Source organism: Colletotrichum scovillei, assembly GCF_011075155.1.
Source record: "Colletotrichum scovillei strain TJNH1 chromosome Unknown Contig00001, whole genome shotgun sequence".
NCBI classification, from domain to species: domain Eukaryota; kingdom Fungi; phylum Ascomycota; class Sordariomycetes; order Glomerellales; family Glomerellaceae; genus Colletotrichum; species Colletotrichum scovillei.
In genome coordinates, this window is record NW_023336259.1 from 2,088,268 (window position 1) to 2,103,206 (window position 14,939).

General features: G+C 50.8%; 4 protein-coding genes across 4 annotated transcripts; 1 reads left to right on the forward strand and 3 right to left on the reverse strand.

Annotated features, from left to right (window-relative positions):
• Positions 1-2,176: 2,176 nt before the first annotated feature.
• On the reverse strand, positions 2,177-3,323 carry HER10_EVM0002970 (uncharacterized protein; the record flags this gene model as incomplete). Its single annotated transcript, XM_035472661.1, has 5 exons — positions 2,177-2,605; positions 2,664-2,776; positions 2,830-3,016; positions 3,073-3,146; positions 3,206-3,323. The coding sequence occupies 5 exons, from the start codon at positions 3,321-3,323 to the stop codon at positions 2,177-2,179; spliced, it is 921 nt and encodes a 306-aa protein (XP_035338137.1).
• Positions 3,324-7,771: 4,448 nt separating this feature from the next.
• Positions 7,772-8,224, forward strand: HER10_EVM0007016 (uncharacterized protein; the record flags this gene model as incomplete). Its single annotated transcript, XM_035476583.1, has 1 exon — positions 7,772-8,224. The coding sequence occupies one exon, from the start codon at positions 7,772-7,774 to the stop codon at positions 8,222-8,224; it is 453 nt and encodes a 150-aa protein (XP_035338517.1).
• Positions 8,225-10,158: 1,934 nt separating this feature from the next.
• Positions 10,159-12,389, reverse strand: HER10_EVM0007030 (uncharacterized protein). Its single transcript, XM_035476597.1, has 6 exons — positions 11,775-12,389; positions 11,659-11,695; positions 11,530-11,606; positions 11,296-11,464; positions 10,983-11,184; positions 10,159-10,922 (listed from the first exon to the last, which is right to left on the reverse strand). The coding sequence occupies exons 1-6, from the start codon at positions 11,943-11,945 to the stop codon at positions 10,319-10,321; spliced, it is 1,260 nt and encodes a 419-aa protein (XP_035338518.1). The 5' UTR covers positions 11,946-12,389; the 3' UTR covers positions 10,159-10,318.
• Positions 12,390-13,749: 1,360 nt separating this feature from the next.
• HER10_EVM0009532 (short-chain dehydrogenase reductase) lies at positions 13,750-14,829 on the reverse strand (the record flags this gene model as incomplete). Its single annotated transcript, XM_035479018.1, has 1 exon — positions 13,750-14,829. The coding sequence occupies one exon, from the start codon at positions 14,827-14,829 to the stop codon at positions 13,750-13,752; it is 1,080 nt and encodes a 359-aa protein (XP_035338755.1).
• Positions 14,830-14,939: the final 110 nt, after the last annotated feature.

A 14,939-nucleotide genomic window follows, 5' to 3' on the forward strand; every position in this document is an offset into this window, starting at 1 on the left:
GTTAGGTTACCACGTTACCTTAGTAAGGTACACACATGCAGCTTCTGCAAATGCTACCCAAATGCCACCGGAAAGACCCTGATCTCGACTCTTGGGTCTTGACTTCCACATCGTGTCTTTGAAGCCCCTGCCTCCTGCGTCTCTGTGTCCAAGTGTCTGTCCACAAATACTGAACCGCCCATAGCCCATAGCCCAAAGCATAGGTGCATCACTGCATACGTACTCACAGCAGGCCAACTGATGAGTTGGAGGCCGCTGGCCTTAGCTCCTTGGAAAACGCGTTGTTTCATCCGCGTATGAGGTCATGGTGGAGGGCCAAGGCGTTTGTGCTCATTAAGGTATGGTCAGGTTCCTGGGCTCTACCAAGCTATACTTGAGCCTCATCAAACGAGTCTTCTTTTGATGAAACATGAAGAGAAGACGTTTACTGAATTGCTCAAGACACTAGTTATCCGCCCCTTCAAACATGATCATATGGCTTCACGAGGTTTGAGGTACAGCAAACTCTCGGGTAATTGTTCTCATCATCCAAATGCTTCAATCGAAGAACCGTTACCCCTGTCATGGCCCGGACATGGGACAGATGGAGCAAAAGAGAGAAAACGACAGGGTCTCCGGATGAGGAATGGACGGCACTCTATTACCGGTTTCTCCGCGTATGAGTGAACATTTACCCACCTTCACCGTCGCTCACCTGCCGTGCAGAGCTGGCCCGTCTACTATCATCCAGAACTTTAGACGTAGAAACAATCTCTTGCTCGAGGCAGGCCGCAGAGCCATCTGCATCCTCATTTCCCCGGAATGAACGAAACAAGGCCACCGGAACAGCCACCGACGTAGACCCTGTAAGTGCGTGCTGCGGACAATTTCTTGAGATTGATGCTATTTTTACCTCTTGAGCCCCAGCAGGAGTCCCCGTCCAGGGACCAGACCACGACCGTCCAGCACGCAGAATCCGCTCCGGGGTCCGGGCCTGCTGCAGACTCCAGAGGCATCGGCCACAGCGGACTCAGCACCGGAGGCGGGGTGAATTACGCCCTGGGCTTGGGCTTGAGTCTTGTCGACTCCGAATTAGTCACTTGCGGCATCCCACGTTGGCTTGGGCGCAGGAAACAGCGACTGAAGTCCAGGGCAAGAGAAGTGTGGCTTGTGCTTTCTCAGATTTGTTTCTTTCCTTCGCAAGCCACGACTCGGCCGGATCCTCAACGACTCGCTCGACGGCCCCCAAACTGTCATACCTGCAACCTTCAACTCAAGTCTCGACCTCATCGCGGACTTGTTCCGGAGATATCCTCCCATTAGGTCGGAAAAACTCTCTGCACATCATACTCCCCCAGGGTCATCCCATTGACTGGATCACCAGGGGACGACTCGTCAAGTCTAGCTTCCCCTCCTGACAGAATTCGATGGCATTTCTCGCAAAGATGTCAACAACGGCGTAACAGGTGTACAGATGACTCCCTCTTCTGGCATACACCTCGTAGGACCCCGATGGATTAGAGCTGGCGCTTCTCGATATGGATATGTTCCAAATCATACTCCAGAAACCTCCGTCGAAGCGGCCACGATTAAATGTTTTGCTGGAAGCCAGCCTTGCTGACAATCGTTGACCTCCAATTGAATAGCTCAATCCTTCCCCGCATGGCATGATTTCGCCTTGGTTCATAGGAGAATTGCCCAAGCAAGTGTCTTTGTCAGTCAACTGATGCGTATATCTAGGAGGGTTTTCGAACACAGCCTGATCTGCCTTCGCAAACCGTCCAGAATCGGCAATCTCAGGCGCATTTTTGTATATCGCGCATCTCGGAACGGTCTTTCGTATGAGACCGACTCGCCAATGTCGATATCGGAAGATTCTTGACACATCTTCTCTTCGTGCCTTCGCTCGATGGAAAAAGCCCTGGTGACCGGCAAACCTTGGCAACTTATCAGTGCCTGCTCTTCACTGGTGCAAAGCCAGTACGGCCGGATTTCACTTCGAGACTTTCAGGAAAGGCGCTTATTTTGTCAGAACCAAAGCCAATCATTTCTTCTTTGCCCTCAAACGCTATGTTGCGCATGTCAACGCCAACTCCGAAAGCCAATTGTCCCATGCCCCCACGTCCCTGTGTGTCCTGAATACCTGGACATCTGTTTACTCCAAGTTCCCATCTTTCCCTATCATAGCTGCTAGCCCTCAAATCCAGTGTGGGTATCCCGGTCTGTCTGTTCGCACCGTCGCCGCGCCTGGCTGCAGGGGTACAATCTCGGTCTCGACTGCGTCGACTTCAGCCTTCTGAGGCAACTCCTGCAACTCTCGCTGCACTCTCCTCTCCTCCTGCTCCTTCAACAGCATCTTCTTGACTCTTCTCATCTTGACATAGATGTATATCGCGAGTGCGATGGTCAGAATGAATGTTGCGCCAAAGACAATGTTCTTGATGGTGTTGTTGCTGTTGTTCGACTTCTTCTCAATCAGGAGAACACCAAGGTAGACGAGAATGATTTGCTTCGGAAGCGTCAAGAACGTCGACACAGCAAAGTGCCAAAACTTCACATCGCATGTCGAAAACACCGCGGTCGAGAAATGGGACGGAATGACCGAAAACCGAATGATGAAAACGATCTGTTAGGTGTCAGTCACACAGTTCAACTACACAAACAACCCATGCCAATAGACTTACCCAGAATCCGCCGTCGCGAGTCAATCGCGCCAAAGCACCATAGTTGAGGTTAGTCCTCTCCAGCTTTTGGGCCTTGCGTCGCAAGGTATACTTGAACGCAAACCAGGTTCCAACTGCAATCCGAGTTAGTGATCTGGTCATACGTGAGGGCTTATGAGCGCCGTACTCTCTCCGATGAAGGTGCCGGCTGCGACGATGGCAAATCCAATCCACAGGCCGTACACCACACCGCACAAAAGAGCCACAATCTCGTGGCCAAAAAGGGGCGGGAATGAGATTAGCACCAAGATGGCGATCGGAATCAAGAACCCTCCGGGTAGCGACCGGACCTTTTCAGAAAAGGGCCTCAATTTCTACGATTGCCGGACACGTTAGTATATGCACCTTCTCTCAATAAGATGCCACATACCTCAACGACCTCATCATGATGAAGACTGATAAAGACTGTCGCCACAATGATGGCTATGCCCAAAAGGTGGAATGCTGCACGTCGCCCAAGTCAGTTTCCCCTGTATTTTCGATGCCGACTGGATGGTTCATACGGATATACTTTGGCGTCAAGAAGATCTTCTTCCAATTCAATGGCCTGTATTCGGTATCTTCTTCCTTCTCTCCTTGCCGTTGTACGCTTCCCGTTCGGGCCATCTCGACGTCGGGCATGGTAGAAACTGCCGGCGACTGTTGGTGATGGAAATCTGATTGTTCAACAACCCGGCTCCAACGTCGACGAGAAAATATGCGACCAACACCCATTTTGATGAGAGCGGGCAGATTGATCCAGGGGGGAGGAGAACACGCACATCAAGTAGGGAGACGGCGGGATCTGAAATCAATGCGAAACCGGAAAGCGGAACGCACAGCCACCCCAAAGATCGGCCAAAGGAGGCAATAGTCAGTGCAGTGGTCCAGAATTTCCTCGAGTCGTAACGCTTTATGCCACTGGGTTGTTCCTGGAACATAAGCCTTAATTCTTATTAACGCGGATGCAGGGTTACTGGAAAATCCCCCGCACATCCTCCCCCCTTTACACTACTGCAAATGAGGATGTACGATGCACCGGGGGGAAGGACAAGGAGATCCAAAACGGAGTTCGACTGCTCCTCTTTTTTCGCAATTGGGAACCTCAACGTCATGTCTTGTGTGAGAGGTTGCGGCTTCGCGCACGGTAGACGTATCACAATACATACGGTCATCACCAACACGTGGCGGGCGGCTCTTTACGTGTTTCAACACCCGTGGCCGATCACCGACCGACAAGGCGTCGGAGATCCAAAAGACACCGATAACGAAGCACCCCAAGCTAAGTCACCCCCACGCATCCGCCGCGGCCTTATTTCGATAGCCAAGTTTCATTCAACGACTCGGCGACCACGGCCTGTATGTATGTTTCTCCCAACGTGGTTGGATAACGGTTGATGTTTAAGCTTGCGACTGGCCCCGGACAAGACTCAACGCCATGTCACCACCACTCGTCGGACACCAAGACAGAACCCCTCCGAGCTATCCGCAGTATGAGCTTGGCCGTTTTCTCACTCGCCTAGAGTGCTACACAGTTGGGCTGTTACTCTTTCATCATCAAAGTTACATTGACAAGAGAAAACTCTACTTACCCCAGAACCTAATGCTTTGGCTGGACCTGACACTCGAGGATCAAGCCGGCTCGTCTCCCGGTGGTCCTGGCGGAAGGTTTAATCGCATGGGATTCGGCAGACAGTCAAGCTTGGGCTACAGTAAGCATCTTTTCAGCTCGAATGTGTCCTTCCTCACCTCTGTAAGCCCATTGTTGGTCTCATCCTGCGGAATCCGACATGCTGGGAGACGGATGGACGGCGTTGTGTACACGGGGCTCTTAGCCATCTTGGAAGGGCTTGAGACGGGTATGAGTCTTCTCAACCAGAGTGCCAAAAGTCCATTTTTCCGACGTTCTCCCCCAAGGCCACGCGTGCCCGAGCCTCAGAGTAGCTGCGAAACCTGCAGCCGTTGTGCTGTCGAATTACGTTCAACCCAGCAGCCCTTTGCTTCCCTGCATGGTCAGATAGGCATTCTATTTCCCACAAAGTTCTTCGCGATTGGTAAGAGTGCAGGTTTGACATGCAGGTCTTCAGGTAACTATCATCCTTGCTTCCATTCCCCGCTCCTTCTGGTACTGGTATGGATCTTTTCTGCTGTATGCCAGGAGAAAGTCAAAATAGCTTATTTATGCTGCTTTGAAGCTCTTTCTGCCCTAGCGGACCCTGCCTCTCTCGATCACATTGACAGGCTTTCTTCGTCTCGGCGAGCACGTCATGACTACGAGAGCCTAAGCAGGAGCTTTCATTCCCTGACATCTCTGATCCCAGCTGCTCGGGACGCGAGGACGAGCTCTTTGCAGCATTAGGTTGAGCGAGCTTTTGATCATGTTAGGGTTTTGGATATGTTTGCCGCGCTTTGGGTAATCTCCAACGCGCAAAGACTTGGAAAGGCCCACTGCTTGGCATGCTGACTGCAAGCAAGCTTGCCATGTGCACAAAGACGCAAGGAAGACAAGCCCACGTTCAACGGACGCCAAGAACATCCGAGCCACCAAAAGCTCACACTACACTAAGGTAAGCAGTTTGGCTCCCGGCCGACGGGCCGCTCTCTTAGCGTTGCAGGTGTGGCTTTTCGCTTCCCCCCTTTGATGTGGCAAATATCATTGCGGGTGGCTACTGTGGCTTGGCATCTGGCAGCGAGGAATGCGAATTTGAGGAGGTCGTGAGACATCGTGGAGTTTGACAGCTCTTAGCTTCGTGGCTTTTTTGGTGTTTCTGCGTCTAGGTATTCAGCTTCAGCTTCGGCTTCATTCAGCTCTGTGTCAGAATTACCCGGATCATTTCCAACTTCGTTCACCGTACCCACGAGCTAGTCGCAGGCAACATAAGGCTTGCCGTCGGGGTAAAGGTCTCGGCGTGAAGCCTCTTTTGACTCCCTAGCGATCTCGGGGGAGATCATCCCGCTTCTGACTTGTCACAGTGGCTATCTTGTCTGCTTCTCATTGCCGTTGGACGACTTGTTACGTGATCAAAGTCCGAACGTGTAGATCAACCGGGCTCGGCGTCGTCGGCGGCGGCTACACCCGCATGCCAACTTGTTAGTCCGTGTCTTGGCCTTTACTGAGAGACATTTTGATCGCTGCCCCAGTCTACCTGTATCCACGTTGAGGCTGTTTCCGGCGCGGGGCTATTTTTCAGAGTCTTGTGTCTTACCTAATGTGGGCACTTTTGATCAAAAGCTTGCTTAAGTTTAGGTAGTAGTTCGGTCGGTTATACGTTGCCACTTGAGTATACCATTGAGACAGCGGAGGCGCCTGTGGAGACTCCGCGTTCTTGTTCAATGTCGGTCTGATAATCCTCGCCACGAGGCGATAGGGAGTTGAAGCTTTGCGGGGCCAGATATAGGATAGGCTTCTTGGCATAGGTACCGGTCTCATAGGCTAACCTGCCGTGTGTGATAGTCATTTACTACAGTCTGCCATCTATTCCTGACTCGTCGGTTGTGATAAACTTCGGACCCAAATATTCGCCTGGAGGAGAGGAAGGTTCTCGTTTCCGTGAGACTTGCCGATCGTGAAAATCTCGTAATGAGGTTGTGTGCCACAACTGTCCTCCGCGAGATCGTCAGACTTTTGGTCTGCGGATCTTCGCCTCGGAGTTCAGCTGCCAAGGAGATGGGCGAGAAAGGGAGACGGAAGACGAGGAGATGTTACGTGAACAGGTTGGAGATGTCGACCGGCTTGGGGTAGAGCTCGGGTCGTTGTTGTGCTTGGGGGAACATCTATAAAGACCAACGGTCGAAGGCCCCTCTTGATCTACATCTCTAGACTTCCAAGCTCACAAGTTATATCATTTGATCACTACATCCACCAAGCAAGTCCTACTCGCACTCATCTACCTTGTCCCACGAGACTAAAATACCTCGTCCTTCTCAATCCATCCAGACGAGCATTCTCCTCAAAAATGCACTTCTCAAAGACCTTTCTCTCCCTCGCCGCGCTGGCCATCTCCTCAACGACAGTCTTCGCAAACCCCGTCGCGCAACCGGCAGCGGCGGCAGAACAGCTCGAGGACCGTACCATCCTCTCTGCAGAAGAGACCGAAGTCGTAAAGCGTGCCGCAGAGATCCTTGAGACCCGTCAAGGATGGACGTGTTCGTTCCTGGGCGATAAGGCGTGTCAGGTCAAGGTAATGTTTCTGACGCGGATCTTCATGGCTCGTTGATGGAATTCCGCTGACGAGTTTGGTGTAGTGTTTTGGGTTGAAGGGAACTGGTGGATACTGCAACTCCAAGAAGTAAGTTCCCTACCCAGGTTTTGAGTTGTTTTTCTGATGGTTATTGACGTTTTTGATAGTGTCTGCACTTGCCACGCTTAACTTTACACACTTTGGGCCTTTTGGGTTGGTGAGAGGTAGGGAGTGGGGTCTGACCGCTTATCAAAAAGCTTGAGGTCTGGTACTAAAGGTACAGAAGGGATGCTGGAGAACATAGGATCAGTTTGATTGGATTTCGGGGACTAGAAATCCGTTTGCCAGACGGCCAGAATGGGCCACATTCTGACCTTGTTGGTACTGGGTAGCCTGCAAGGTAGCCAAAAGGATCTCACGAGAAACACTAAACTCAAGATAGGGAACTCAAGAATAAGTTAAAGAGCTTTTGGACCTTGGAATCGTACTTGTGACTCATGAACTTCATTTTCTGCGATAACAAAGTACCTAAGACGAGCGGTCGTAGGCAGTTCTCTTCCGCTACCACGGAACTGGAGAATTCAAAAGTGGTCCACGAACGGATTAGTCTTTTCTGATATGTCTCTTTCCTCTCGAACTTTTGTATTAGACTGTTGACTTCATTCTAGCTGCGGATAAGGTGGAAAGCATTCGGAGATATAACCAAATGCGACTAGGTTATCAAGCCTCAGCATGCGTTGAAGTCCATTGCACAGCAACATTCTACACAACAGAAACATCGCCCTCACGAAGCTTCTTCAGTTACCAAGATATCCAACTCACAATAAATCGGCATAATTCACTGGAACAACGTCTCAGAATCCCGCATCAAACTCCCCGGCTAAAAACATTACATCCTCATTTGGTTACATGGAGCGATACGGACATCTCGCACCTCCCCGTAAGAAGCCTACCCACGAGTTCGACGAACTCGAACAGTCTATCTCTGTACGAATCAACGATAAATATATCAACTGCTTCAGACTCGTCGCCGCGGGCAAAACCACCACAGGCACCGGATGCGGTGTCCGTATACATGCATTCACCAACGATTCCGAATGCAATGACACCGCCATGAAAGGGAAACAGGAGGATGTTCAGGTCACTGCCGCGCCAAAAGACGAGCTCGCGGACGAGGTCGCTGGCGAGATCATGGCTGTTTCGCTGGGGAATCAGGGATGTATTATCATTTTGTTGTATTTCAAGAAGGCTGATCTGGGCGTCGGCGAGGATAATGACTGGGTGAAGGTTTTGATGGATAGGGAGTACAAAGAGGATGTGATACCGCAATGGGAGGATTTGGAGGACTGGGTTGAGTTGTGAGAAAGTAGCAGCCGGTGGTCAGGTGTAAGGCTTCCGTACTCCTGGCTCAAGTTACATCTGACACAAGAAGTAAACGTTGATGGAAAACTGGACCGTGGAGGCGGATACCGACCTGCACACAGTTGACGTATGATTCGGAACAAGCATGTACTATAAGTCAAACCCCCCACTTCCTGGCACCCCCCTGTTTCTGGCACCCACAAAAACGATGGGATCACAACCCAACCTCCTCATTACTATTAACTATTGATCCTCAACCACACCCACTACAATACAACTGCCAGCCTCACTAGGGCATTCAGAGTCGCTGGATTCAGCCGTAATAACCTCCTTTTCACCCGCTTCGATTTGAGCCCGATGGATATCCCTGATGTTCGCAAACTTCGTGTTGGGATCGATCTGAACAGTCTTCCTCTTCCTAACTGCAGCGTTGGTAACTTGAGCCCTCAGGTGAGCCAGCTGCTGCTGGGCAGCTGCCAGTTGCCAGGCCTGCTCTGTGAAGCCTTTTTTCACCTTCCTGAACAGCAGCCGTTGAGTGCTGGTATCATTGTCGAGTTGGGTGTATAGTGCAGTTGACCGCTGAGCTCTGCCAGCTTCCTGGGTGTCGACCAGACCACTGCAGAGGAAGCAGAATCCCATGGCTCAACAGGGGTAGTTTGTTGACCATTATGGCATCGCTTTTGCCCTGACTGGTTGGTTTGGGTGTGGTGGGCTTAGCAGAAGGCTCAGGTAATACCATAGGGTTCATCAGGGGCTTAACCATCGCTACAGGGTGTAGACCAGTCCACTTCCAACCACTTCTGATGTTCGAGACTGATAGACCAGCAAGTCGAGCCTTCTGGTAACAGTCCAGGAAGTTCCTTTTACCTATAATGGTAGAGTCGTTCCATTGAGACAAGTAACCGAGCTCCTTCCGATAGGCTGACTTAACAGGGCTGAAGACAGACTGGTCAAGTGGCTGGAGGACATGAGGAGTGTGGTGGTAAGAACAGTAAATGGATATTGTTAATATAGCAATTCCACATGAAGTCTGTCGTCGTATGACTCCCATGCCCATCCACAATCAACAGTCGAGCCTCGCCTCAGCCTCGGGCATAGTCTGTGGGATAAACACCTTCTAACCATTCAATGGCAGTTAAGTCTGTAGTCCAGCCATTATCTGTTGCTGTAAACTCCCACCCATCGTATGGAACCAGATGTAATGGAAACCACTGTTGTTGGACCGTCTTCCCTTGAAAATGATAAGAGGACGAAGTGCCCTACCCAAGGCTGAGATACACTCAATGATAGAGACCCATGCCCTCGACCCAGGTTGTTTCTTGCGAACAGACGTCGTCTCAGCCATGCCCAGCACTAACCCATTAGCTCCTGACCTCGAGGATGCCAGTCTCATCCATATTATATCTGTTGGCTGGTTTGATGTCCTTGATCTCAGGGATAGCAAGGAACTTAAACCAGTTCCTAATGACCTCAGTAGATGCCCCATTAACGCGTCTAGAATCGATGGAACGACTTCTCTGAACCTTAATGATAGGGTTCCTTCTCACGAAGGCATAGATCCAGCCTTTTCCTAATGGTTTGTATCCCCAGCAGCAGCCAGAACTCGCTCTGCGAATTCCTTCACCTGTTGGTGCGTTGGTGCGAGGCCCAGCGAAGCCTGAAAGCGAAGCCTGAATGCGAACCCATTGTGCCAGCTTACTCTCCTGGTCAGAGACAGCCCTGCCAGTCAGCAAAAGCCACTTTCCTAGTCTGACCACCTTGGAGACGTAGTTGGAGGGTTGATCGTGGTATCCCATACTCCAATGAGGCCTCTTTGACTCTTGCCGTTTGAGATGTCCTCGAGAGCCTGACGAAGCTGATCTTCGGTATATTGAGGCATTAGATATAGAAGAAGTATGTGCAAAAATGAGCCCATTTGGACTCGAATTGAAAATGTTGTGATAAAAGGAGGTTGGGGTGGGCATTGCGTTGTGGTGGATTTTCGCGTTTTTGTGGGTGCCAGAAACAGGGGGGTGCCGGGAAGTGGGGGGTTTGACTTAGATCCTACATGTACAAAATCTTACATCAGATAAGTAAAAACGCAACTTGAAAGACTCACAAACCCCTAGCTTCTCCCGAAAGTCTGCTGGATCTCCCGTCGAAGACATCTCCCCGGTGCCACTTTCTGATGTCTTCCTCCGTAACTGGGCCCCCATGATGAACTTGGATATCGTGCCTGACGCATATCCCATCACGTTCCTTGCCATCACCCACGTTCGCTTTGCTGTGCTGTAGATCATCCATGCCATACAATTCCTCCGTCGAACCCTGCCAGCTGACCCCGTCTCCAAGCCGTTCAAACGACCCCTCGAGATCGATCGTGTCATTAGCGGCGGCGGCCCGCTTGCGGTTACTCGCTTTACCGATGGTGAGCGCGTGTACCTTGCTGGATCTCTTCGTAGACGAATCTTTGCCGCTGGATTTGCCCCGCGAGGTGGAGTAATGATGTCCTGATTTCACAACGCTCACGACGCCACCAAAGAAGCGCCTGAAGAGAGACGCACAGGGCGGCAGGCAGGCGCCGATGATGTCGAGGCAGACTTCGGCGGCCGATGCCGTGTAAGGGAAGATGGTCGTCTGGCTGACGTTGTGCGCTACACCGGGCACCGGACGGAAGATCCAGAAGAGAAGCGGCCGGGAGATGGAGATGAGGATTACGCTGGCAAAAGTCAGCTATTGACTCGGGGAGAAGGATGGCTTGATAAGGGCGCTCCCATACCTGCCGCCGATCAAGAAGATGCCTGTGAGTGCCGCCTTCTTGGTCCGTCGCATCTGAAGCCTCCATATCTCGTTGATGGGAAGGACCATGGCTATGATGTCGAAGAGGATGTTCGGGAATAAGATCCCTATTTTGCTGATCCCCATGCAGGTACCCGGAAGCGACTTGTCCCAGTGGTACTCTACGGGCAAACACGAGAAAGCTATGCGTTGTGCAGGAATATCAGTACTGTCTCTCGTTCGAAGATGGTTACTGATCGCCGAGGTCGAAAGCCAAGGAACAACGAAGAAGTCTTCACTAGAAGATCACTTACTGCTGACAAAAATCACGGCAATGAGCCACAGCAATATTGCGATCGTTGTTCCCCATACCCAGCACCGCAAAACCTTTGAAGCTGAGAAAAGGCGGTAGTACATTGCGAGGACTGCTATCTTGGCGGCTGAGCATGCTACGCAGTGTATAATGTCGATGGCCAGAATACACTAGATCTCGCATGTCAGTTACTTGGCACATAATCGTTGAGGAATGCAAAGAGTCTGGTACTTGCCTTGAACAGAGGGGCCGTACCGCCAGGTTGATTTTCCATGACATCTTGAATGTTGGTCCCAAGACCGAGTGGAACAGCTGGACTAGAGCGTTAGCTTTGTTGCCTCGAAGATCATCGGGATAACCTTACCGGCAAGTTCAATAGCAAGCAAAGCGTGATTTGCCAGCTTTTAGCCTTTGAGTCAGTTCGTTCCGCTTTGCGCCATGTCTCATATTGTTTCGACGTGAGTTGTGGCGAGTACTTACCAAAGCTATCAAAGAAATATGAACATCTGCTGTCCATATTGCATGTGGTGTCCGCCATGAGGCATAAAGTCTGAGCAAGAAGAGAACAGTGGCCACAAAACTCAGTACTCCGTGTGAGATGGTCAGAATGCCGGAGATGTCGTGGTCCGAGTGGTATGCGATGGAAACCATTGTGCAAGTGGGAGTCCTAACAAATTGGATGCAGGAACATCTGGTCACACAAAGTGAGAAAGGTGAATGCGGCTTGCCGTCTGGGCTTCACCCATCTTCGTCTGAGCACCGGGAATATGCTTTGCAGATATAAGACGAAGATAAAGGAAATTCCCTTGCGGCCGAGAAGTTGATGTAATCGGACCTTGTGCCTGCCTCTGGGTGTGCGACAGGGGTGATATGCATCTTGTTAGCAAACAAGCGAAATGGTGTTGGTGTTGGTGCCCGGTGCATGAAGCGTTCTGGTTGGACGTCGCCATCAGGACATGGATGAATGTGCCGAACTAAGTTACTAAACCGTTGGATCGCCGGTGGCAGTTGGTAAGGAGGCAAACATTAGCAATGATTGCTGCCCTCTTGCCTCGCTCTCATATTCCCCATCTAGATGTTATCGTCATGGGTTTGTTGGGGCTCAAATTGATTTCTGACAATGAATCGCACTTGATGGCCAGATGGTCAAGAGATTCGAAAATGAGGGGCTGTCAGCCGCTGATTCAGTTGGTGAAGCTAAGAGTGGCAAGTTCGCAACACTTTTGCAGTAGGCAATGAGACATACGAGGAGCCGCGTCTGAATAAGAAAGCTTTGGCGCCCCGGAGTCCCGGGCTAGACCTGTCCGAGGAGGCCATCGTCGTCAGACCTTTCCGTGCCTCATGCATGAGCCAGGGGATGCGTCCAATGAACTCCAGTTCCCACTTTCCCACCATCTTGGCAGAACGAATGGTCACTCGAAAAACGTGGCAGGCTTGATGTGCCGGTACCGCAAACATGAGCTGCAACTCCCACCTAATGCTACCTTACCATCGAAATTTTCAAGACAATTTTTTACTGGTTCCCGGCCTTGGGATCCCTCAGTTTTGGGACGATCGATTCCGTATCCTCACTACAATCTGATTGCATGTTCACTCACTGTTGGTGTGTTTGCTAGAATACTGAACCGTCTATGGCGCGTTAACCCCCACGACATTCCGGAATAGAGCCCAGTACGTGTGTTGCATTATATCTTGGCCACTTTAGACGAAGACGACAAACATAACTCCAAGTTCTCTACAGCTACATCACCAGGACGGACACATCCTCAAGCATTCCAAGTCTTGTGTGGTTTCCATTATTGGCAGTCTGACAGACATGGATGCAGCAGGCAAAGATGGGTGCAGCAAGCAATCGCTCTAGATTCCCAGCATCAGATCCTTCCTTCTCGAGGAACTCCGAGAAGAAAAGAAAATCATGTTTTCTTTTTCCTGGAGAGAAGAAAAGGTGGGTCACGCAGTGGTCCGCGAGCATCGATCAATGAGATACCCAGATAGTGCCCGGCAAGCTTCGCCGAGGTATTAATCTTTAATTCGAGCATCTTGACTCGTGCTCTTGATGTCAGCCCATAAATCTAGGCAGCCGGCAGCAGCATTGGTCTAGCAACTAGACAAATGCTATGCTACCGAGCACTTTAATAGAAGGGGTTTAGTTCGCAAACGTGAAGTTCTTCACGACTAGATCCAGTAGAATTCCAGTCAGCCGAGACGCAGGGTAGAGCTCTTCAGAATTACCGTTCTTGACTTTATAAAGCTTAACGCAATAAGTACTTGTAACAACTCAAATGCTACTGTGGCTGTAGAAGGACGTAAACATCTTTTTAGCCTAACAGTGGGATTGAAGACGTATTATACAACCAATTAATAGCACATGGAAGGTGGAACTAATTCCTGATTGATTGAGTTGGTTTGGAGTGCGGATCGCGAATTCGCTTTGCTGTAGACATGCTCTCTCTCATCATAAGGATTCATTCAAGATTCGCCCGATTACACCACTGCCATGATCCTTGTCCATGCGCAGAGCAAATTCCTTTGTTTCCTTCCATACATTGTCGCTAAACTTTGCTCCATCTACACTAAGCACGTATTCTTTATGATCTTGGGATATATGATCATCCGTCCACATCTCCCCTCTCGCCTCTTGGCCAAGCTCCAGGCTCGTCATGTAAATATTCGCGCCCTGTTCTACGGTGCGTGCAACAGTGTTGTTGACCATCTTGGCCATGACACCCAAGAGCCCACTCCCTGCAGAGTGCCGTGACAGGCTGCTGTTAACTGCTCCCGGGCAAACGGAAACCACCAGAACCTTCGACTTCCCCTTGCCATCAGTAATGGAGGAGAGCCTTGCCAGATAGCGCTTTACGTATTCGGTCATGAGCTTCGACCGGGAGTACTGATATTGCCCTCCCATCATTCCAGGCGGAAAGTTTTCTCGTTTAGAGAGCTCTGTCAGCGGCTTCTTCGAGGCGAAGAAGGGTTTGATGTCGGATCGCCTGGTGAGCCACGCTGCTCCTGAACTGACGATGGTGAGATGAGGTCGTTCGGATACCGAAGACTTCTCAACAAGGGGAGAAGCGAGTAGCAAGGGCATTAAGAGAAGTGAAAGAAGCGTTGGCGATATTGCGTTAACCTGCAGGCTAGTTTCGTATCCTGTGGGTGCGGCCTCGTAGCTACCGAGCAGTATGCCTGCGCTGAGAATAGCGTGGTCAAGGTGGTTGACAGACTTCTCGAGCGACGCGACGAACTCGTACATCGACTTCGGGCATGTCATATCGACGACAAGAGGGATGACGTTGGGGGCGACAGTTGGCGGTTGCGAAAGGGATGCCAGGTGATGCTGGATAGCTTCTTTCGTCTTCTGGGCCTTCAGATCATCTCGGGCAGTTACAACTAGTGTTTCAACGCCTTTGGTTGCAAGTTGCTTGGCTGCTTCCAGTCCGATTCCAGCTGATGCCCCTACCAGGAGGACCGTTAGACCGTCCAGCCGTTGGAAGGAGGGTTTGGGTGGGTGCATTCGTGCTGTAAGTACTTTCAGCATGATTTCGAAAATGATTTACGACTTTCACTGGAATCAACGGCATCGCAAAGCTGGAACCAGACTAGACTAAGTACCGTACTGACACTTCAAGCGGATCCGTTTAACTGCCT

Excerpts from the sequence above, each read along its gene's own strand:
- HER10_EVM0007030 (XM_035476597.1), bottom strand. The coding sequence starts at position 11,945 with ATGGTTTCCATCGCATACCACTCGGACCACGACATCTCCGGCATTCTG. Across the intron at positions 11,607-11,658 it reads GCTTGCTATTGAACTTGCCG|CTGTTCCACTCGGTCTTGGG; the intron begins GTAAGGTTATCC and ends GCTCTAGTCCAG. Across the intron at positions 10,923-10,982 it reads ATCTTCTTGATCGGCGGCAG|CGTAATCCTCATCTCCATCT; the intron begins GTATGGGAGCGC and ends GACTTTTGCCAG.